The sequence below is a fragment of the Oncorhynchus mykiss genome, chromosome 9, assembly GCF_013265735.2.
Source record: "Oncorhynchus mykiss isolate Arlee chromosome 9, USDA_OmykA_1.1, whole genome shotgun sequence".
In the NCBI taxonomy this organism is placed as follows: domain Eukaryota; kingdom Metazoa; phylum Chordata; class Actinopteri; order Salmoniformes; family Salmonidae; genus Oncorhynchus; species Oncorhynchus mykiss.
The window spans coordinates 72374348-72397723 of record NC_048573.1 but is presented as its reverse complement, the minus strand read 5'-3'; the positions used below and the strand labels follow the sequence as shown (position 1 = coordinate 72397723).

Genomic DNA, 23376 nt, shown 5'->3' with positions numbered 1-23376 from the left:
TTTCGTGTAGGCTTATGTGACGTTTTGCGTGATGTTTTGATAACCAATTTACAATTTACTCTCAGATTTCAAAAATGCTAATTTCCCTGTTTGACCGCTAGATTTTATGGGTATTATTGACCCCTCCACTGTGGGGCTCTATACAGCTACGGGTGCCTCCAGACTAAACTACATTTCTGCTCCACTTCCCGAGTTACGTTTACGCGCAGTTGTTCGGAGCATGCCAAGTAGCTAATTAGTAGCGGCGGTCTCCGTGTTTTCACCCTATAAACGTGTGTATCAATTTAACCTTTTTGTTTTTCCCCAAATGATGGGTCGCTGATATGAAAGAGGTCCTTGGGCTTCCAATACCGTCGGAGATCTTAACAAAACACAAGAGACCTTCGTCCAATGACTGGTGTTGGGCCAGTAACTGAAAGGATGCTGGATCAAATCCTTGAGCTGACAAGGTGAACATCTTTTGTTCTGCACCTGAGCAAGGCAGTTAACCCACAGGTGCTGTGGATGTTGATTATGGCAGCCCCCTGCACCTCTCTGATTCAGAGGGGTTGGGTTAAATATGGGAGATGCATTCAGTTGTACAACTTCCAACGGTATAGTTTCCCTCTTATGTGTAATGGAACTGAAATGGTCCACCCACACAGACAGTGTGGTGAAGAAGGCACAACAGAGCCTCTTCAACCTCAGGAGGCTGAAGAAATTTGGCTTAGCTCGTAAGACCCTGACAAACTTTTACAGATGCACAATTAAGACCACACTGTCGGGCTGTATCACTGCCTGGAACGGCAACTGCACAGTCAGCAACTGCAGGGCTCTCCAGAAGGTGGTGCGGTCTGCCCAACGCATCACCGGGGTCAAACTACCTGCCCTCCAGGACACCTACAGCACCTGATGTCACAGGAAGGCCAAAAAGATCATCAAGGACATCAGCCACTGCCTGTTCACCACGCTACCATCCAGAAGGCGAGGTCAGAACAGGTGCATCAAAACTGACACAGAGAGACTGAAAACAGCTTCTATCTCAAGGCCATCAGACTGTTAAATAGCCATCACTAGCAGGCCTCCACCCAGTTACTCAACCCTGCATTTTTTTTTTTTTTTTTTTTTTTTTTTTTTTTTTTACCTTTATTTAACCAGGCAAGTCAGTTAAGAACAAATTCTTATTTTCAATGACGGCCTGGGAACAGTGGGTTAACTGCCTGTTCAGGGGCAGAACGACAGATTTGTACCTTGTCAGCTCGGGGGTTTGAACTCACAACCTTCCGGTTACTAGTCCAACGCTCTAACCACTAGGCTACCCTGCCGCCCCACCTTAGAGGCTACTGACCTATATACATAGACATGGAATCACTGGCCTCTTTAATAATGGAACACAGGTCACTTTAATAGTGTTTACATACTACTTTACTCATCTCATATGTATATACTGTATTCTATTCTAGTTTTTTAGTCAATGCCACTCCTACATTGCTCAATCTGATATTTATATATTTCTGAATTCCATTATTTTATTTTTAGATGTATGTATTGTTTTGAATTGTTAGATACTACTGCACCGTTGGACCTAGGAACACAAGCATTTCGCTACACCCATCTACTAAATATGTGTAAGTGATCAAAACGATTTGATTTGATGATCAAGGGCTAGGCATATAAGTCCCCAACGCAATTCTGAATCCAAATACATCCACAGTGCGATTTGCACAGATTTTTCTTGTAAAAAATTAACTTATTATTTTGTTTTGTTGAATATATGTAACAACATTCCAAACTCGTTCACCATTATTTACTCTAATTGTGGCATGATTCCACTATTATTTTTCATTGGCGGCCATTTATTTTGAAGGCGAACCTCCGATTCCACTATAGTTGCTCACGGTAATGTAGTTCCCAAAACACTGGTATAATTCCCTACGTAATTACGTAAATGCAACGCCAGGCGGATATGTGTCTTGCTAGTTTTTTCCGAAAAGAAATATTTTTTAAAAATTATTATTTGTTTAATTCAAACAAATCTTTCGAAAAGATTCCCTGATAGCTTGGCTTGATTATATATCGATGACCAATAATACTGTATCTACATATTGAATAATTTATGTTTTTAACTATAGAAATTTCGCGTTCTTTAAAACAAGGTTTTGTAGTTAAAGAATATTAATAGTTACGACATGGGAGTAGTTTTCTCGGTTTGATATGTTGTATATGTTTGATATACGTTATGAAATGTGAAAGGAAGGACCGGGACGGACCTGAAGTTAGCCAGCTAAACTAACCAGGCATGATCAAACAGTGTCGGTGACTGAATAAATTTAGCTAGATGCCTGACAGCGAGTAGGTATGTTGTAGTCAGCTGTACTACAGGCTAACACACCGAAATCCTTCAGATAGTATTACGGTAATTTGACTAGTTAGTCAACTATAGTGGTCTCAAGTTGAAGGTCTCCACTCCACATTTGGGTGCAGTTTGAGTAGACCGTTCCCCCCCCCCGAAAACCGCATCAAGCTCAACTTCAGCAGAATCATTTCTCGCCTTGCGGTCAAATTAAATGATGACAAAGATGCTGAATATTCTACTTGTCCTTGCAACACTAGTAGGTCAGTGATCATTCGATATTTTTTTAAAAAACATTTTCTGTGTGGTATAATTTGTTAATTTTAGAATGAGCTAGTTTAAGTATTTCAATATGCTTGTGTGATGAGTTAAGTATCAGAGACAACCTTGAGTACTGATACTGTAGCAGTTAACATCGATATGACTACTTTTGCTGAAGTATTGTCAAGATTGTAGATCAAATGTACAGTTTTCCTCACTCTTTCTGTTGCTGTTCCCATAAAGGCTGTGCTCTTGTTGTACATGCTGTGCTCTTGTTGTACATGCTGTGCTCTTGTTGTACAGGCTGTGCTCTTGTTGTACATGCTGTGCTCTTGTTGTACATGCTGTGCTCTTGTTGTACAGGCTGTGCTCTTGTTGTACAGGCTGTGCTCTTGTTGTACAGGCTGTGCTCTTGTTGTACAGGCTGTGCTCTTGTTGTACAGGCTGTGCTCTTGTTGTACAGGCTGTGCTCTTGTTGTACAGGCTGTGCTCTTGTTGTACAGGCTGTGCTCTTGTTATACAGGCTGTGCTCTTGTTACTTGGGATGGGGTAGGTGCAGACGGTGTGTCACTCAGAATAATTCCAGCTGCAGATGGCTTTTCGTCCATCCGTCTAGTCCGTGGGGACAGTGACTGTGCGGGGCGCGTGGAGCTGCTCCAGGGGAATCAGTGGGGGACAGTGTGTGACAAAGGCTGGGACCTGACAGATGCTGACGTGTTGTGCAAGGAGCTGGACTGTGGGCTGGCTGATAAAGCCGTCCGTGGAGCTGCGTTTGGAAGGGGCACCGGAGAGATCTGGCTGAGGCACGTCAACTGTTCGGGCCAAGAGACGAGCCTGACGCAATGTCCCAGGGTCGTCAACGGGAACCCCACCTGCACCCATGATAATGACGCTGGGGTGAAATGTTCAGGTGAGACTGAGTCCCAGGAGTATAGCCTGGTACCAGATCAGTTGAAATTGTTTAAACAGATCTGGGGAAGCCATGCTTCAGGAGGTAAAGACACCTAAAATAGTTTTTTGTTGTTATGGGACAGAAAACATTTCCACGTTGAAATGTAAATTAAGTAATACATATTAACAATAGTCATGTTTTAAGAGTTGATAATATGCGTGTGAAGTGTTTGTACAGTGCTTCCTCAATTAAATGTTGCATCATACCATGGTGTATTGTGCGGTATGGTGTATTGTGCGGTATGGTGTAGTGTGCGGTATGGTGTAGTGTGCGGTATGGTGTAGTGTGCGGTATGGTGTAGTGTGCGGTATGGTGTAGTGTGCGGTATGGTGTAGTGTGCGGTATGGTGTAGTGTGCGGTATGGTGTAGTGTGCGGTATGGTGTAGTGTGCGGTATGGTGTAGTGTGCGGTATGCGTTACAGTGCTGGCCGTTAATCCTCGTTCAAACCACCAGAGGGCATCTTTGAGCACTTCTACTCCATTTATTAGTAAGGGCTTTTGAAGCTGAGCAGAGATCACCACCATGCCATGCAATTGTGAGGAGAGGTCGACCGATTAATCGGAATGGCCGATTTAATTAGGGCCGATTTCGAATTTTCGTAACAGTCGGTAATCGTCATTTTTGGACACCGATCATGGCCGATTACATTGTACTCCACGAGGAGACTGCGTGGCAGGCTGACTACCTGTTATGCGAGTGCAGCAAGGAGCCAAGGTAAGGTGCTAGCTAGCATTAAACTTATCTTATAAAAAACAATCAATCTTAACATAATCACTAGTTAACTACACATGGTTGATGATATTACTAGTTTAACTAGCTTGTCCTGCGTCGCATATAATCGATGCGGTGCCTGTTAATTTATCATTGAATAACAGCCTACTTCGCCAAACAGGTGATTTAACAAGCGCATTCCCGAAAAAAGCACTGTCGTTGCACCACTGTGTACCTAACCATAAACATCAATGCCTTTCTTAAAATTAATACACAGAAGTATATATTTTTAAACCTGCATATTTAGTTAAAAGAAATCCAGGTTAGCAGGCAATATTAAACTAGGGGAATTGTGTCACTTCTATTGCGTTCATTGCACGCAGAGTCAGGGTATATGCAACAGTTTGGGCCGCCTGGCTCGTTGAGAACTAATTTGCCAGAATTTTACGTAATTATGACATAACATTGAAGGTTGTGCAATGTAACAGGAATATTTAGACTGATGGATGCCACCCGTTCGATAAAATACGGAACGGTTCCGTATTTCACTGAAAGAATAAACGTTTTGTTTTCTAAATGATAGTTTCCGGATTCGACCGTATTAATGACCTAAGGCTCGTATTTCTGTGTGTTATTATGTTATAATTAAGTCTATGATTTGATATGTGATAGAGCAGTCTGACTGAGCGGTGGTAGGCAGCAGCAAGCTCGTAAGCATTCATTCAAACAGCACTTTCATGTGAAATGGCTAGCTAGTTAGCGGTGGTGCGGGCTAAAAGCATTTCAATCGGTGACGTCACTCGCTCTGAGACCTTGAAGTCGTTGTTCCCCTTTGCTCTGCAAGGGCCGCGGCTTTTGTGGAGCGATGGGTAACGATGCTTCGAGGGTGGCTGTTGTCGATGTGTTCCTGGTTCGAGCCCAGGTGGGGGCGAGGAGCGGGACGGAAGCTATACTGTTACACTGGCAATACTAAAGTGCCTATAAGGACATCCAATAGTCCAAGGTATATGAAATACAAATGGTATGGAGAGATATAGTCCTATAATTCCTATAATAACTACAACCTAAAACTTCTTACCTGGGAATATTGAAGACTCGTGTTAAAAGGAACCACCAGCTTTCATATGTTCTCATGTTCTGAGCAAGGAACTTAAATGTTAGCTTTTTTACATGGCACATATTGCACTTTTACTTTCATCTCCAACACTTTGTTTTTGCATTATTTAAACCAAATTGAACATGTTTCATTATTTATTTGAGGCTAAATTGATTATTGATGTATTATATTAAGTTAAAATAAGTGTTCATTCAGTATTGTTGTAATTGTCATTATTGCAAATTAAATAAATAAATAAAAATCGGCCGATTAATCGGTATCGTCTTTTTTTTAGTCTTCCAATAATCGGTATCGGCGTTAAAATCATAATCGGTCGACTTCTAATTGTGAGTACACTTCATGATTAAAATGGAATTATATATTTCATTTTTGGTCAATGGGAAGCGAAAGGGGAGAAGATCAAGCAAGCCAAATCCCAACATGGGCAGAATATCGTATGAAATATTTGGATGGTTAAAGGCCGACATTTGGTCGTTTCAATTACATCTGGTTATTTCAATTAAAATGTGACTTGTTCCATTCTACATTCTCTTGTTGATATTTTATTTAGGATTATTTTAGTGGTTTCACAGCGCTGTATGGGTTTGACAGGCAGAAGTTAGAAACTTAGTTAGAAAGTTAGAAACTGCCCCATCCCTCCAGCTAATTGGGCTACTTTTGCAAAAAATGTTGTTCTCAGAGTGAGGGAAATGCTGTAAATCAAGATGCTACAAGATGCTTCTTTCTGTTGTTGTCATCTGTTCGGTAACATAACATAATAATTCATTCATTCATCAGCAGGATAAACCCATTCCTGGCACAAATTGGGGGATTTTTCACACCTATCCCTTTGTAAATTAATGGAACTGTGAATGTTTCTGTCTGAGAGTCTCTCTCCTCTCGCACTATAGTCCTGCATCGGGACAAAAAGAATCAGCTGGCGGGTAGTTGAGATCTTGAGTAATGGCGCAATTACACTTCACGTGGACTGACGATTTAAAAAAAAAAAAAAAAAAAGGATACAGCGTATTTACATAAACGAAGAGTGGTTGCTCGTCTATCATGGAGTGGGACAGTTCCCAGCGCAAAACTGCAGATAACATAAGGCCAGCTATTGTGAAAGAATACTTGGGGCTCTTGTTGAATTCCTCTCGCTTCAAAGAGACCAGACGACTCTTTATATGTATTTCACTGCACCCCTCACTCTATTCAAGACCACATTGTCTGCCTCCATATGAGGCTTTCATTTAGGAAGGTCATAAAAAAAACATGATACTAAGACGATGTATTTCAAAAGAACAGAATAGCATGTTTTGAGTTGTATCTATCTGTGCTTAGTAACCGAGGATATATGGCTGCGTCATCGACTCATTCATTTAGCAGACACCAATCGCGTATATTCAGTCAACACACACATTTTACAGTAAGAATTTAATGAAAACTAAAATGTTACATTAATTTTATCTTTTAAAAACATTATAGTGTAACAACAGTAATAGTTAGTCATATTCTACAGTCCAGTTACAGCTTCTTCTGACAAAGTAACAAAAAAAAAATAGTGTATTTGTCCAGGTGTGAGCCTTTGTGCACATGGGACAGAGGAAGAGCAATTCTTACACTGTTGTTCTAAACTCAATCATCATTATTCAGTTCGTTCAAATATATTTGTGAAGTCATGTGCACAATTTTCAGTTTCTATCTGGTTTTCACCCATTCATCAATTGACGTCATTCATTCAGTGAAACACAGATTCAACCACAAAGACCAGGAGGGGGGAGGTTTCCAAAATCTCGCAAAGAAGATCCCTTAGAGCATGTTGAAGTTATTTAATTACACTTTGGATGGTGTATTAACATACCCAGTCACTACAAAGATACAGGCGTAACTCAGATGCCTGAGAGGAAGGAAACCGCACAAGGATTTCACCATGAGGCCAGTGGTGAATTTTAAAATAGTTACAGAGTTTAATGGCTTTGATAGGAGGAAACTGAGGATGGATCAACAACATTGTAGTTACTCCACAATACTACTCAATTGACAGAATTAAAAAGGAATCCTGTGTATAGAATTTAAAAAACATTTTTTTTAAATGCATCCCGTTTGAAACAAGGGACTGAAGTAATACTGCAAAAAATGTGGCAAAGCAATAAATGTTTTGTCCTGAATACAAAATGTTACATTTGGGGCAAACACAACACATTACTGAGTACCACTCTCCATATTTTTAAGCATAGTGGTAGCTGCACCATGTTATGGGTATGCTTGTATTTGTTAAGTACTGGGGAGTTTCAAGATAAAATTTTTTTAAAAAAGAAACGGAATGGAGCTAAGCACAAGCAGAATCCTAGAGGAAAACCTGGTTCAGTCTGCTTTCCACCAGACACCGGGAAATGAATTCACCTTTCATCAGGACAATAACCTAAAAACATAAGGCCTAATCTACACTGCTGTTGCTCACCAAGAAGACAGTGAATACTCCTGAGTGGCCGAGTTACAGTTTTGACTTAAATCTACCTCTTAAGGATCCACCCCCCCTTTTTTTTTACATTTTCACCTAAAATGGCACGCAAATCTAACTGCCTGTAGCTTAGGACCTGAAGCAAGGATACGCATATTACTGATACCATTTGAAAGGAAACACTTTGAAGTTTGTGGAAATGTGAAATTAATGTAGGAGAATATAACACATTAGATCTGGTAAAAGATGATACAAAGAAAAAAACAACCATGTTTTGTATTTTTTTTGTACCATCTTTGAAAGGCCATAATGTATTATTCCAGCCCAGGTGCAATTTAGAGTTTGGCCACTAGATGGCAGCAGTGTATGCACACCGTTTTAGACTGATCCAATTAACCATTACATTTCTGTTCAAAATGTTGTATCAAGTCTGCCCAAATGTACCTAATTGGTTTAGTAATAACTTTTCAAGTTCATAATTGTGCACTCTCCTCAAACAATAGCATGGTATTCTTTCACTGTAATAGCTACTGTAAATTGGACAGTGCAGTTGGATTAACAACAATTTAAGCTTTCTGCCAATATCAGATATGTCTATGTCCTGGGAAATGTTCTTATTACTTACAACCTCATGCTAATCACATTAGCCTATATTAGCTCAACCGTCCAGTGGGGGACCCACCACTCCTGTAGAGTTTTTAAATCTATGGCAAGACGTGAAAATGGTTGTCTAGCAATGATCAACAACCAATTTGACAGAGATTGAATAATTTTCGGGCGAATGTTGCACAATCCAGTTGTAGAATGTTCTTCGAGTTACCCAGAAAGACCTCACAGCTGTAATCTCTGCCAAAGGTGATTCTAACATGTATTGACTCAGGGGTGTGAAAATCTCATGTAAATGAGATTTCAGTATTTCATTGTCAATAAATAGGCAACATTTTCTAAAAACATTTTTAATTATGGGGTATTGTGTGTAGATTGGTGAGAAAAAAGGATACATTTAATCCATTTTGAATTCAGGCTGTAACATAACAAAATGTGGAATAAGTCAAGGGTTATGAATACTTTCTGAATACTTTTTCTGTCTCCCTGACAGGTACACTGTTGATGCCCACCCTGTCCCTGCTCTCCCCTCACACCGTCTTCTCTCCCGGGGAGGCGGTTCGCTTCAGCTGTACTGTGCTACCGGGCCACCACCTGAATTACTTCGACCTGTATAAGAGGGGCATAGCCAACCCGTTGATGACTCAGCGGGTGACCTTTGCCCAGTCCAGGGTGGAGTTTACTCTGTCAAACCAGAAGACTCAACAGGGCAGCTATAGCTGTCTGTACAGGATCAAGGGTATCCCTCCCTCCTCCTCCATGCTCAGCTCTCCACCCAGCAACTCTATCAACATCACTGTGGGTGAGTCATCTAGGGCCTGTTCAGTTAGAGGAAGATGGAAGGGATTTGCTCCAATGGAAGAGGAAAAAGGGATTTACTATAGTATGCTTTAAAGTTCATTAGGGCACAATGTAGAGAAATGTTTTTGACACATAAAAAGGGACAACTTTAAAAAAATAAAAATAATATTGGACGAGTTCAGGACAGGTAGTACAGCCTCGTTTCACTCTGTTCTCCCTACTGAACTTATCTTTTATAATTTTGGTTTTGTCATGAGATCCTGACATCTTTTCCACTAACAAAGAAGAAAAAGAGTGACTTTGTTTTTTGTCATTTTGATCTGTCCTGAAACTCAATGACGGGTCAAATTGATCCACAACCCCCTGTCTCCCTCCCATCTCGTCAGTGGAGCTGCTCACCCCTCTGCACTGGTACAACACGTCCACCGAGGCTCCCACAGGCTCTGTCATCAAAGGCCACAGCTTCAACATCACCTGCTTCACTGAGAAGCAGTATCCTGGAGGTAGCTTAATTGATTGATACATTAATTGATTTGATTTATTTTACCATATTTTTTAAAAATAATAATACTAATTGGTCTGGTTTATTTTGACATTAAGCCTAGGCTTGGACTAAATAGCAATTTCAATGGAGATTCTCCAATAAGAAAGCTTTTTAGTCTAGTGCTAAGTTGTCTCAGGAAAACCGTCCCATATAGGCAAGAACAAGCAGTACATAGCTACATTTACAAAAACTATCCAGGATAACACAATTGTTTTATTTCCTTATTGAGGTTCCTTCCAGCTGCGTCTGATCCGCTCCAACGACACGGTACGTCAGTCGCTGCCCGCCCTCACTCCCGCTGTCACCTTCAGCTTCTCGAACGCACAGCTCTCCAACGAGGGCTACTATTACTGCCTCTATATGGTCCAGCTGGGCGGGAGAATCTTCGTGTCCCGGGAGAGCCAACCGCTTCCTGTCTCCATCAGAGGTGAGGGCAGGTCAGTCAGCATCTACGGCAGGGATGAAGCCCTCGGATCAACTTCCCCCAAAATAGTAGAATAGAAATAGAATAGTAGAATAGAAATAGAATAGTAGAATAGAAATAGAATAGTAGAATAGAAAATATGCAATTTCAAAATGTTGTTGTACATCAGAAGTTGTTTGTTTCCATTGATCATCCTTGAGATGCTTCCACCTGTTGTAAATTCAATTGATTGGACACGATTTGGAAAGGCACACACCTGTCTTTTTAAGCTCCCACAGTTGACGGTGCATGTCAGAGTAAAAAAAAACAAGCCAAGAGGTCGAAAGAATTGTCTGTAGAGCTCCGAGACAGGATTGTGTCTAGACACGGATCTGGGGAAGGGTACCAAGTACACATTAATGCCCATAATTTTTTTTTAAAAAGATGTTCGACGTGCAGGTGTCCACATACTTTTGGTCACGTAGTGTATATTCGTGTTTGTTTGTGTCCACCCACCCTAAGACCTGGAAGTTATTGACCGTAATATAAAACATTTTTCACTTCTCATATTGTCTGTCCATCTGTGTTGCATCCACCCTCATCAGACCCAGAACCAGTGTTGAGCCCTATGGTGATCAGCTGGCTAGCTTCTGCTCTGGCCTTCCTCGTAGCTCTCGTCGTCGTCGTCGTCATCATCATCATCATCGTTGCCAGAGTCAAGCTCTGCAAGCAACGGGAGAACCCCTTGGCGCTAGAGCTAGAGACCAGAACCTGTGAGTCCTTGTATCGTCTCACTCCTAGCTTTTATCCTGGAATCCAGGTTGGGGTCAGTTCCATTTCAATTCCAGTCAAATCAGAAAGTAAACCCAATTCCATATTTTCCTCTTTGAAAATAATTTGACTTAAACTAACAGATAGTGACACTGGGCTTATCAGTTTGGATTCTTGGCTATCTTTGCTTACCACGGTCAAGTTAATTTAGAAGAATCATCCTGTATAACCACTAACAAACAGACTGACACATCTATTTACATGTCTGATTTGACCAACAGGTGTGGACAACACATACGTTGCCTTGGATGATGAGCTGGGCAGATCTATTGGATAAAGAGAAGGACCATGTGTTTGTGAGAGAACCATCAAGATGGAACTCACAATGCAGACATTCCTGAGCTTGACAACCTTCCTCAGGGATGGGTCACAGACAGAGATAGTGACACAAGACAAGTACCAAAGCTCTACGTAGGAGCCATACACACGACATCTACTGGAACCTGGTAGAATCCTGCATTAGAACATGACAACAACACTTGTAGGTAGATATGTTAAGCCATCATACCAGGCACACTGTAATGAACACTACAATCAACTAACTATAAAAGGACAATGACTACAATGACCCTATGGGACACTTTGGCTTTTCTAGGCCTGGTCTCATGACAAAAAATCAGGTACAACTGACGAGACTAGACATGAATTCGACTGAGCACTAAGTTCCAATGGCAATGATTTTAATTGTTAAATGATGGTTGAATAAGACTGACGGTCAGTTAAACTTTTTCACTATTGACGTCAACAAGAGAACAGCGGACACTTGTTGGATTGAAGATTGATTCACTTTAAGGCGTCAGCATACTTCAGTTCGGCTAGGCAACCGAACGAGTGTGGTCGCGTACTCCCTTAAAATACCTTCGCTTGAAAAACAAGAGGCAGTAGTACTGTTTGTCCAGTTTGAGGCGCCGTAGCCAGTATACATTTCCTCACAATAGTCTGAATTAATCTAAGATACAGTAACTAAAGAAATCTGCATTTTTGACGTTTTTTCTCAAGAGACTTTAGTCGCGTATTTTTTTTTACATCTAACTAAGATGTTTGGTGCAGTATTTCGCAATGAAAATAATGTGCATGACAACATGTCGGTTTGAAGACCGAAAAGTGGATGACGTGTCATGACAAAAGACGAGTATCCACTTGGATAACTTAATAAAAATGTTAAAAAATTTAAAAAACTTGGGAGGGCGAGGGAGGAAGGAATGATTTTTAAATAGACCGCCCTTGCCCGGAAATTCGTCCCTCGTTTATCCCTTTTTTTTTTTTTTAACGAGTTTATTTTTTATTTTTATTAATTTCAGAACAATACATAAAGCACACGAGGGAACACAAGCATACATAGATTACAAACAATAGACAATCGAGCTAGGGGGTACAATATCACATTACAATTACACAAGGACCTTAAGGGACATGCATATACTTACAATTCTAACAGCTTTTTTGTTAGTAGAGCATTTAACTGTCTTAAAATACAGTTAAATTTATTTTTGTAGGGTACGAAAATGTGGTTTTCTGTTTGTAAATTTACATTTGTGTATATGAAATTTGGCCAAAAGAATAATGAAATTAATTACATAAAAATGATTATGCTTATTTCTATCATAGGTCAAGAATCCAAACAGTACATCTCTCCACAATAGTGTCAAATCTTCATAAATGTGTTCAATTATAAACCTACTGATGTCTTGCCACAGTTTTCTTACATGCATACATACAATGCCAAAAAAGATGCGCAACTGTTTCTGTGTGGTCATTACAAAAGGAGCAATTTGAGTTGATGTTTTCCTTAAACTTCTTTATATAGTGGTTGGCAGGATAATATTTATGAATAATTTTAAAGGAAACTTCCTTAATTTTGTTAACAAGTAGGTATGTGTGTGGCAACATCCAAACTTTTTTCCAACAGATATTATCAATAAATCCATTCCAATAAGGCATGACATAAGGTACAACATCCTGCTGAAACAAGGATCGTATCGCTCTGTTGTTGAATGGACCAAAAGAGAAACAAATCTTTCCTACTGATGAGTCAACAGGGTCAACAGAAGGTAGGCTCTGAGGGTCAGGTCTTTCCTACTGATGAGTCAACAGGGTCAACAGAAGGTAGGCTCTGAGGGTCAGGTCTTTCCTACTGATGAGTCAACAGGGTCAATAGAAGGTAGGCTGAGGGTCAGTCCCTCGTTCATCCCGTTATGATTATGTTTTCAGCCAATTATGATTGCATGTCTACTTACATTACATATATAAGTATTAATATACGCCTACTATATGATAGCTAGAAAATGTATTAGCTAAATAACATTAGCCTGCCTAGTTGGAACTTCCGAAGAAGGAAAATGTTTTATTTATACATTTTCCAAAAGCTAACCAAACAAAAACATTACTTTTATGAGACATGTTTATGCCTTCATGTGCATTAGTAGCACAATTTCTGACTTATTTAACATTCGTTTTTACTTACACGTGTATGTTGACTCCATATGTTGTTTTAATTTTTGGCATACTTTTCTTAGTGGATGTACAATCGCCGCGAATTGAATTATGGGGAGTTTCAGGCCCCGAAGTGAACATAATTGTACACAAGCTTTTTTTTAAATGTTTTTAATTTAAATTAGATTTTTTATTAACAACAAATCAATACATAAAGCACATGAGGGAACACAAGCATACATAGATTACAAACACTCGTCTAAAAATGAGAGGCTGACGTTGCAAACTTCCCTTGCTAATCATTTGAACCGCCCACCAAGATGGTGACGGGGATTCCCCCAAGGGCATAAAGCGAGGGTCTCTTTTCTGAATTGGAACCGCAAACGTCGTGTCTCGTTGAATGACAACAGACTTTACTGAATAATCTCTGCTATTGATCAATCACCGACGATCACCGAACAACATTCAAAAACGTCACAATTGTCATAATATAAACACAACATTCCGAACTGTTTCGGTTTGTAAGCATGTGGATGGATGCTTTCAGTCTTGGCAGCAACCACTCCTGATTGGTGGAGTAGTTTGATAGCCTGGTCCCCGATCAGTTTGTCCTCTTTTGCCACTGTTGGTAAGACAATGACCACAGGAGTGGGCAACATGGCATAAACAGATCTGGGACCAGGCTAGCCGTTTTTGATGATACTGGTATTCAGGCAAAGCTTTGACTGTGAAATCAATTTGTTTTCTTCAGGTCTCTTGTTAATATGTTGTGTATTTACACTATTTATTAGTGGAATCCATTTTTTTTTATTTTACAAGATTGTAAATTAACACGAGGCTACATCAAGGATCATGAATTGTTGTTTTCACAGATAACAGTCCATGATTAGTGAGATAAATGTGTAGTTATGTTTCAGTAGAGGTGACCCGAGCGACCATAGTTAGGAGGGGTATCACAAACAGAGCTGGGACCATCTTGCTGGTAGTTATGATGTAGCCTCGGAAGCCCAGGATCGGATCGATCTGGAAGTTAGAATTTGCAAGACTAATTTATGTCCATCTCCCGTAGAGACTGACTAGCTGATGTCCATCTCCACTAGAGACTGACTAGCTGATGTCCATCTCCACTAGAGACTGACTAATTTATGTCCATCTCCCGTAGAGACTGACTAGCTGATGTCCATCTCCACTAGAGACTGACTTGTTGATGTCCATCTCCTGTAGAGACTGACTATCTGATGTCCATCTCCACTAGACTGACTAGCTGATGTCCATCTCCACTAGAGACTGACTAGCTGATGTCCATCTCCACTAGATACTGACTAGCTGATGTCCATCTCTAGTAGACTGACTAGCTGATGTCCATCTCCACTAGAGACTGACTAGCTGATGTCCATCTCTAGTAGTCAAAGTTTGCCCTTTAGTATCTAGAATCTATGGGTGTCAGGGTTTTATATTTCACTCGGTTACCACATTCGCCACTATCACTAAGTTCTGTTCACCGTATGTTGCTGGGAATAAATAAAAAATATTTATTATCTGTGATCACATTTTATTCTCTACTAACCTGTATTCAATCATTTTAAAGAAAGAAATGACAGAAATTCTGTTTGATACAGAAACATTTATTTTAAAGTTGGGAGAGTTGGGAGAATGACTCAAAATGGCTGGATAGAAAATATGTGAACAGTTACTGTCTCGCTGAAAAGTATTTACTTGTAGACTGCATCCTATTTATTCCCACTACAAAAGTAGTGCACTATATAGGGAATAGGGTGCCATATGGGATGCAGCCTGTGCTCAATAAACATTCTTGTGTGACCAAAGGGATCTCTGATAAAAAAACAGACAAGTGTATGGTAACGTCAAAGTGAGTATTTACAAATGATACTGCAGGTGTAGAAACATGTACTCGTGACGGTCACCATAAGACCATTAACAGAACCACCTCTCACACTGAACATTTGAATGACAATACACCTGTCACAGCAATTGCATTTGTATAATAGTGTGAATGGAACCATTAACAGGTCAAAATGCTAAGGCACTTCATTTTCAACTTTAATGCCATTTAGAACCTTGGAATTTAGAACTTTAATGCCATTTAGAACATTGGAATTTAGAACTTTAATGCCATTTAGAACATTGGAATTTAGAACTTTAATGTCATTTAAAACAACCAAAAATAACAATTGATTTTCATGTTCAAGAAGAAAGCTTAACTTGTGTTTTTGATTCAATTAGACCATGCCCATTTCAAGCTTATCTTCCAAATAAATACAGTTTTTCACAATAGTTAGGCAAGAGTCATTGTTGCTGATGTGTAGTATACCCCCCCCCCCCCCCCCCCCCCCAGGATGCAGAGAGAATACGAGGATACTGCGTATGGCTGACTAAGCCAGACTATACAACTAGATAGCACATTGTGTCAGGACATTTACACAAATAGCCATTACCAAATCATAATACACTACATGACCAAAAGTATGTGGACACCTGTTTGTCGAACATCTCTTTCCAATATCATGGATATTAATATGGAGTTGGTTCTCCCTTTGCTGCTATAACAGCCTCCACTCTTCTGGGAAGGCTTTCCACTAGATGTTGGAACATTGCTGCAGGGACTTGCTTCCATTCAGCCACAAGGATTAGTGAGGTTGGGCGATTAGGCCTTGCTCGCAGTCGGCATCATCCCAAAGGTGTTCGATGAGGTTGAGGTCAGGGCTCTGTGTAGGCCAGTCAAGTTCTTCCACACCGATGTCGACAAACCATTTCTGTATGGACCTCGCTTGGTGCACAGGGGCATTGTCATGTTGAAACAAGTAAGGGCCTTCCCCAAACTGTTGCCACAAAGTTGGAAACACAGAATGGTCTAGAATATCATTGTATGCTGTAGCGTTAAGATTTCCCTTCACCGTAATTAAGGGGACTAGAACCATGAAAAACAGCCCCTGACAATTATTCCTCCTCCACCAAACTTTACAGTTGGCACTATGCATTGGGGCAGGTAGCGATCTGGCATCCGCCAAACCCAGATGGTGAAGTGTGATTCATCACTTCAGAGAACTGATTTCCACTGCTTCAGTCCAATGGCCGTGAGCATTATACTTGTGTGTGACTGCTCGGCCATGGAAACCAATTCATGAAGATCCTGACGAACAGTTCTTGTGCTGACGTTGCTTCCAGAGGCAGTTTGGAACTCAGTTATGAGTGTTGCAACCGAGGACAGATGATTTTTACACTCTAGGCGCTTCAGCACTCAGGTCCCGTTCTGTGAGCTTGTGTAGCCTAACACTTTGTGGCTGAGCCGTTGTTGCTCCTAGACGTTTCCACTTCACAATAACAGCACTTATAGTTAACTGGGGCAGCACTAGCAGGGCAAACATTTGAGGAACTGATGTTGAAAGTGGCCATTCTACTGTTTGTCTTTGGAGATTGCATGGCGGTGTGCTCAATTTTATACCCATCAGCAACAAATAGCATAATCCAACAATTTGAAGGGGTGACCACATACTTTTGTGTATATAGTGTAGTTCTGATATGATACTAACATATACATATATATGTGGTAGATGTATTTACTATGAGCTGTGGACATTACATTTTTTGGGAGATGATGAAGATAGTGATGACACTTTCTCACAGTACTATTACCCATAGTAGAAGCACCCTATTTTGGTAACATAGTTGTATGATAACAGAATACTATACATCATCTAGTAACTTAAATACAAGTCTGGACGGGAGGAAATGTTCTGGCTTTCCTTTGGCAGAATCCAATGTTGGTCACCTTTTTATATAAACCTCAAGAGCAAAGAATGACAGGCATGGGATTTCCATAATTCATCTGTTAAAATATGAACACTGGGATGTATTCATTCACACCGTAGCAAAACGTTTTAAAAATGTCCAACAGAAAATTTGTGATTTTATTATTGGACGAGTTAAAAAAAATGTTTTACTTCCATTTTGGACTGTTTTCTTTTAAAATGTTCTGCCTAATGAACTTATCCCATATTTTGTAAAAATGTGATCATTGGATTCTGTTAAAGGGGCTACTCTCTACGGACTCCATGTTGATAAATATGAAGTAGAGGAACCCGGCTACGATCAGGAAGACCAGAAACTGGATCCAGAGAGGGACCAGTCTCCCAGAACTCTCTGTTTTTTCCTCCTTTACCACGACACCTCCAGACTTCACCACAGGCGTCGGTTTGGAGTAGGATGAGTATGATGGTGTGTTGTAGACATGGGGCCTGAAAACAGGGGGGGGGGGGGGGGGGGGTTAGTCTCACATGACTATATTCAGGTATGCGATCAGAACATAGAAAAGCAGGCTCTTAGCTAGGGGATAGGTCAGTTTCCATATACACAGAGTATACCAAACATTATGAACAACTTCCTAATATTAGGTTGTACCCCTCCCTTCAGAACAGCCTCAATTCGTCAGGGACATGGACTACACAAGGTGTCAAAAGCTTTCCACCAGGATGCTGGTCCATGTTGACTGCAGTGGAGGCTGCTGAGAGGAGGACGGCTCATAACAATGGCTGGAACGGCGCCACTGGCATCAAACGCATGGAAACCATGTATTTGATATCATTCCACTTATTCTGCTCCAGCCATTACCGCGAGCCCGTCCTCCCCGATTAAGGTGCCAACAACCTCCTGTGGTTGACTGCAATGCATCCCCACAGTTGTGTCAAGTTGGCTGGATGTCCTTTGGGTGGTGGACCATTCTTGATACACACAGGAAACTGTTGAGTGTGGAAAAACAACCACAACGTTGCAGTCCTGATAAACCGGTGCATTTGGCACCTACTACCAAAACCCGTTCAAGGGCACTTTAATCTTTTGTCTTGACCATTCACCCTCTGAATGATACACAATCCATGTCTCATTTAATCTCAAAAGCTTAAAAATCCTTCTTTAACCCGTCTCCTCCCCTTCATCTACACTGATTGAAGTGGATTTAACAGGGGACATCAATAAAGGATGATAGACTGACTAGGTGAATGCTGTCATGGAAAGAGTGTTCTTAATGTTTTGCTCAGTGTATATACAGTGCCTTCTAGAAAGTATTCACACCCTTTGACTTTGCCTGGATTTAAAATGGATTCCATTGAGATGTGTCACTGGCCTACACACAATACCACATGTGAGGGTGGAATGTTTTTTTTATATATATTTTTTTACAAATAATAAAGGAAAAGCTTAAATATCTTCAGTCAATAAGTATTCAAGCCTAAATCTGTTCAGGAGTAAAAATGTGCTTAACAAGTCACATAAGCTGCATGGACTTACTATGTGCAGTAAGTGCTGAAACATGATTTTTGAATGACTACCTCATCTCTGTACCCCACACATACAGATAATTGTAAGGTCCCTCAGTCGAGAAGTGAATTTCAAAACACAGATTCAACCACAAAGACCAGGGAGGTTTTCCAATGCCTCACAGAGAAGGACACCTATTGGTAGATGGGTATAAATAAAAAAAGACATTGAATATCCCCTTTGAGCATGGTGAAGTTATTTATTATACTTCAGGTGGTGTATCAATACACCCAGTCACTACAAAGATACAGGCGTCCTTCCTAACTCAGTTGCCGGAGAGGAAGGAAACCGCAAAGGGATTTAACCATTAGACCAATGGTGACTTTAAAACAGAGTTTAATGGCTGTGATAGGAGAAAACTGAGGATAGAGCAACAATACTAACCTAATTCACTGTGAAAAGAAGGAAGCCTGTACAAAATAGAAAACTTTCCATAACACATTGAGTACCATTCTCCATATTTTCAAGCACAGTGGTGGCTGCATCATATTATAGGTATGGTTGTAATCGTTAAGGACGGGGGAGTTTAAAACAGTTTTATAAAAATGTTTACTGAATGGAGCTAAGTACAGGCAAAACTAGAGGAAAACCTGGTTTCAGTTTCAGTTTGCTATCCACTGGGAGACTAATTCACCTTTTAGCAAGACAACCTGAAACAAGGCTAAATCTACACTGGAGTTGTTTACCAAGAAGAAAGTGAATATTCCTGAGTGGCCAAGTTACAGTTTTGACTTAAATCTTCTTAAAATCTATGGCAAGATTTAAATGGTTGCCTAGCAATGATCAACAACTAATTTGAGCTTAAAGAATTTTGAAAAGAATAATGGGAAAACATTGTACAATCAAGGTGTGCAAAGAGCTTAAGACTTACCCAGAAAGACTCACAGCTGTAATCGCTGCCACAGGTGATTCTAACATGTATTGACTCAGGGGTGTGAAATACTTATGTAAATTAGATTTCTGTATTTTAATTTAATACAGTTGCAAAAATGGCTCAAAACGTGTTTACACTTTGTCATTATGGGGTATTGTGTGTAGATGGGTGAGGGGAAAAAAAACGAATATTTAATCCATTTTGAATTCCGGCTGAATTCAACAATGTGGAATAAGTCGAGGGGTATGAATACCTTCTGAAGGCACGGAATATGAATGGGTGATAAATGTCAGAAAAGTAGGAATCACATCCCTGAACATTAGCATAGTTTCAGTATCTGTTTGTCAAGTATTGCCAACTCATATGGTTCTTGTCGGCATGACAACGACCATAGGACTTGGCAAGACAGCATTAAAAAAAAAAACAGATCTGGGACCAAGCTATGAAAACATTATTATACATAAACAATTTGAACTCTTTCAAAACAAGAGACTCACTCATCAACGTATTGTCTTCCGCTGCTGTACTCTGGTCTTGATCTCGAATAGAGTTTTCTACAAAGGAGAGAGAAACAAGGGGATTCGTTTTTATTGGTCCACTTTAAAATCAACTAACCATAAATAAAAAAAAACACTGGATAACAAAAAAATCTGTAAACAAACGTACTCATCCACAAAGTCCATCTCACTGTACTCTGGTCTTGACCTCATGTAGGGTTTTCCATCTCCTGAAGGTCCTTCGCTTATAACCTGCAAATATGAGAAACAGAATAATATTGATGGTAAGACTGTTTGATTTTCCAGCTATAAAATGTGTTTATTTTTCATTTAACTAGGCAAGTCAGTTAATTAAGAACAAATTAATATTTACAATGTAGAAGCAACTGTGAACTAATGAATCAACCCAAGGTTGGAAACTTACTGGTGTCCGATAGGTAACGTAAGTGACTTCTTCCTCTGAAATTAAGAAAGAAAAAGAACAACTGTCTCTGTGCCCTTGAGCAAGGCACTTAACCCTCATTGCTCCTGTAAGTCACTGGATAAAAGCCTCTGCTAAACGACAAAAAATATAATTCCTGATTTCCACTTATTTCAGTCTAAAGATAGTATATGTATGCATAATGTAGCATTGTGTTATCATGCATGTATAACTTACGCTCTTCTCTGTAGAAGGTTTTGTCTGAGGATGGTTTTGTGACTTTCTTGTCTTTGGCCATGGCCTCTTTTAGCTTCTTCTCATACAGGGGTCTTGTAGTGTCTTCAAAAATGCAGAAATGTTAGACGTGGCTCAGTAATGCAATAAAACCATTGCTACATGACTATTATAATATCATCAATACATTTGAGACTGTCTGGTCATAAACATAACGTTAGTCTATTAGGCAGGCCTACTCAGTAGGCTAGGAATTATTAGCTATAGTAGCTAGCTAAAACATTATTCAGCTATGGGCTGGGTAAGCTTATCGTTAACGTAAAAAAATGAAAGCATGACTTACCAACGATAGGCCCGTGCTTAATTCCATACTCGTCCAACAGTTCCCTGATTTCTTGGTCAGACTTACTTCTCAGTGTGGCCATACTGTCGCCTATATATTTTGCTCTTTGATTGCAACGGAAAATTACTCGTGTTGACTGGCTACATTAACTACAGTTTAATTTGCAAAAATCAACAATGTTCTGGCACCACCCACTTCCACACATTGCTACCATAGAAATATTATGAATAGAACGGACTTGGACCCTCTAACCACAAAGTTTCTAAAAACCCAGAGGGGTAACATCGCGAGACTTCCAGGGAACGCTTATGAAAATGGAAACAAACAGTTTTTCATTTTCGTCAAACGAGATTTTAATCGAAGGAGTGCGTTTGAATTGACGGTTGGCACATGCGCAATTCGGTGCGAGACGACCGTTAGACCCGACGACGTGTTTCTAACGCATGAGATTAGCTAGCTAACATCGGCTACAAGTGTCATCGGGGATTTATATTTGGATAAAATAAGAATGTAAATTGTTGATCTGTATTTTGATTTTTTTTTAAAGAAATAGAAAAAATCTATTTGGATAAGCAGTTTTGGCCCCTCTTCATACTGTACTGTCTTTGGTACTACCCTGGCAGTTTGACTGGTACACTCGCAATGGCTGCCTGTTATTGTGATGCGATAATTTCCATGGTAATGTAGAGTTGTTCATTTACATTATATTACCTGATGTGGCTCGTGCAATAGAATGTACGTATTGTAATGTCAATTGAGTTGGATCAACAAATCCACAGCATAAGTAAGCATTTCACTGTTAGTCTACACCTGTTGTTTACAAAGCATGTGACAAATAAAATTAATTTGATTTATATTGATGGGTGCACTTCCTGCTTTGCTCCTATGGGTGGGTACACTCCCAATGACCACCAGTCCGATCATTATACCGTCATTGACTTGAATGGCGGACTTTCCAAAGCGTCTGGTCTATATCTTAACATTAAGAAATGTGAACTCATGGCTGTCAAAGATTGTGTGACACCTTCATATTATGGTATTCCAGTAAAAGAAGAACTTACATATTTAGGCATAACCATTACAAAGGATCAGAAGTCTAGAGGCTTACTAAATTTTAACCCTATTATTAAAAAAACCCAGAAGAAACTAAATCAATGGCTACAGAGGGACCTATCTTTAAAAGGTAGAGTCCTAATAACCAAGGCTGAAGGTATCTCTAGACTAACATATGGTGCGCTATCTTTATATCTTGACCGTAAAATAAGCAAGGAGATAGACCAGATGCTTTTCAACTTTCTTTGGAGAAACCGTACCCATTACATTAGGAAAACTGTTGTAATGAACACTTATGAGAATGGAGGACTGAATTTTCTGGATTTTACTACTTTAAATAATAATTTTAAGATCAATTGGATAAAACAACTCCTAAGAAGACCCACTTCTATCTGGAATTTTATTCCTCATCATGTCTTCTCTACTTTTGGTGGCCTTAACTTCATGTTGTTTTGCAATTATAATATTGACAAAGTTCCAGTGAAACTTTCTGCTTTTCATCGGCAGGTTTTCTTGTCATGGTCCTTAATTTATAAACACAATTTTTCTCCACACAGATATTATATATGGAATATATATATATATATATATATATATATATATATTGTATAAAAATATATTGTATAAAAATACCTCTCTGTTTTTAGAATATTGGTTCCGAAATAATATCCTATTGGTGAGCCAACGGGTAAATGCAGAGGGTCTTTTACTCAGTTATAAGGAATTCTTATCACTTTACAAGGTCCCTGTAACACCTAAAGATTTTGCAATTGTTTTAGATGCCATTCCCTCAGGTGTTGCTATGTTATTCAGGAACGTGTCAAGACCTGACCCTCAGAGCCTACCTTCTATTGACCCTGTTGACTCATCAGTAGGAAAGACCTGACCCTCAGAGCCTACCTTCTGTTGACCCTGTTGACTCATCAGTAGGAAAGACCTGACCCTCAGAGCCTACCTTCTGTTGACCCTGTTGACTCATCAGTAGGAAAGACCTGACCCTCAGAGCCTACCTTCTGTTGACCCTGTTGACTCATCAGTAGGAAAGACCTGACCCTCAGAGCCTACCTTCTGTTGACCCTGTTGACTCATCAGTAGGAAAGACCTGACCCTCAGAGCCTACCTTCTGTTGACCCTGTTGACTCATCAGTAGGAAAGACCTGACCCTCAGAGCCTACCTTCTGTTGACCCTGT

General features: G+C 40.0%; 2 protein-coding genes and 1 long non-coding RNA gene across 5 annotated transcripts; 2 read left to right on the top strand and 1 right to left on the bottom strand.

The window, feature by feature from the left end:
• Positions 1 to 1939: 1939 nt before the first annotated feature.
• On the top strand, positions 1940 to 12156 carry LOC110532818. 3 transcript variants are annotated; one of them, XM_036988946.1, is made up of 7 exons: positions 1940 to 2595; positions 3210 to 3503; positions 8911 to 9219; positions 9605 to 9721; positions 9992 to 10189; positions 10771 to 10938; positions 11218 to 12156. In XM_036988946.1, the coding sequence occupies exons 1-7, from the start codon at positions 2547 to 2549 to the stop codon at positions 11271 to 11273; spliced, it is 1191 nt and encodes a 396-aa protein (XP_036844841.1). In that variant the 5' UTR covers positions 1940 to 2546; the 3' UTR covers positions 11274 to 12156. The 3 variants fall into 3 exon arrangements, with proteins under 3 accessions (XP_036844841.1, XP_021472639.2, XP_021472640.2); XM_021616964.2 differs by having other exon boundaries at positions 3147 to 3503; XM_021616965.2 differs by having other exon boundaries at positions 3147 to 3503; positions 9992 to 10199.
• Positions 12157 to 12959: 803 nt separating this feature from the next.
• On the top strand, positions 12960 to 15129 carry LOC118966116. Its single transcript, XR_005053374.1, has 2 exons — positions 12960 to 13065; positions 13174 to 15129. It is a non-coding gene; the product is annotated as an uncharacterized LOC118966116 (long non-coding RNA).
• Positions 15130 to 16991: 1862 nt separating this feature from the next.
• On the bottom strand, positions 16992 to 21425 carry LOC110532817 (emerin). Its single transcript, XM_021616963.2, has 6 exons — positions 21133 to 21425; positions 20793 to 20894; positions 20559 to 20593; positions 20304 to 20386; positions 20135 to 20191; positions 16992 to 17685 (listed from the first exon to the last, which is right to left on the bottom strand). Exons 1-6 carry the CDS (start codon positions 21212 to 21214, stop codon positions 17463 to 17465), a joined length of 582 nt encoding a protein of 193 aa, XP_021472638.1. The 5' UTR covers positions 21215 to 21425; the 3' UTR covers positions 16992 to 17462.
• Between the last annotated feature and the right edge of the window lie 1951 nt (positions 21426 to 23376).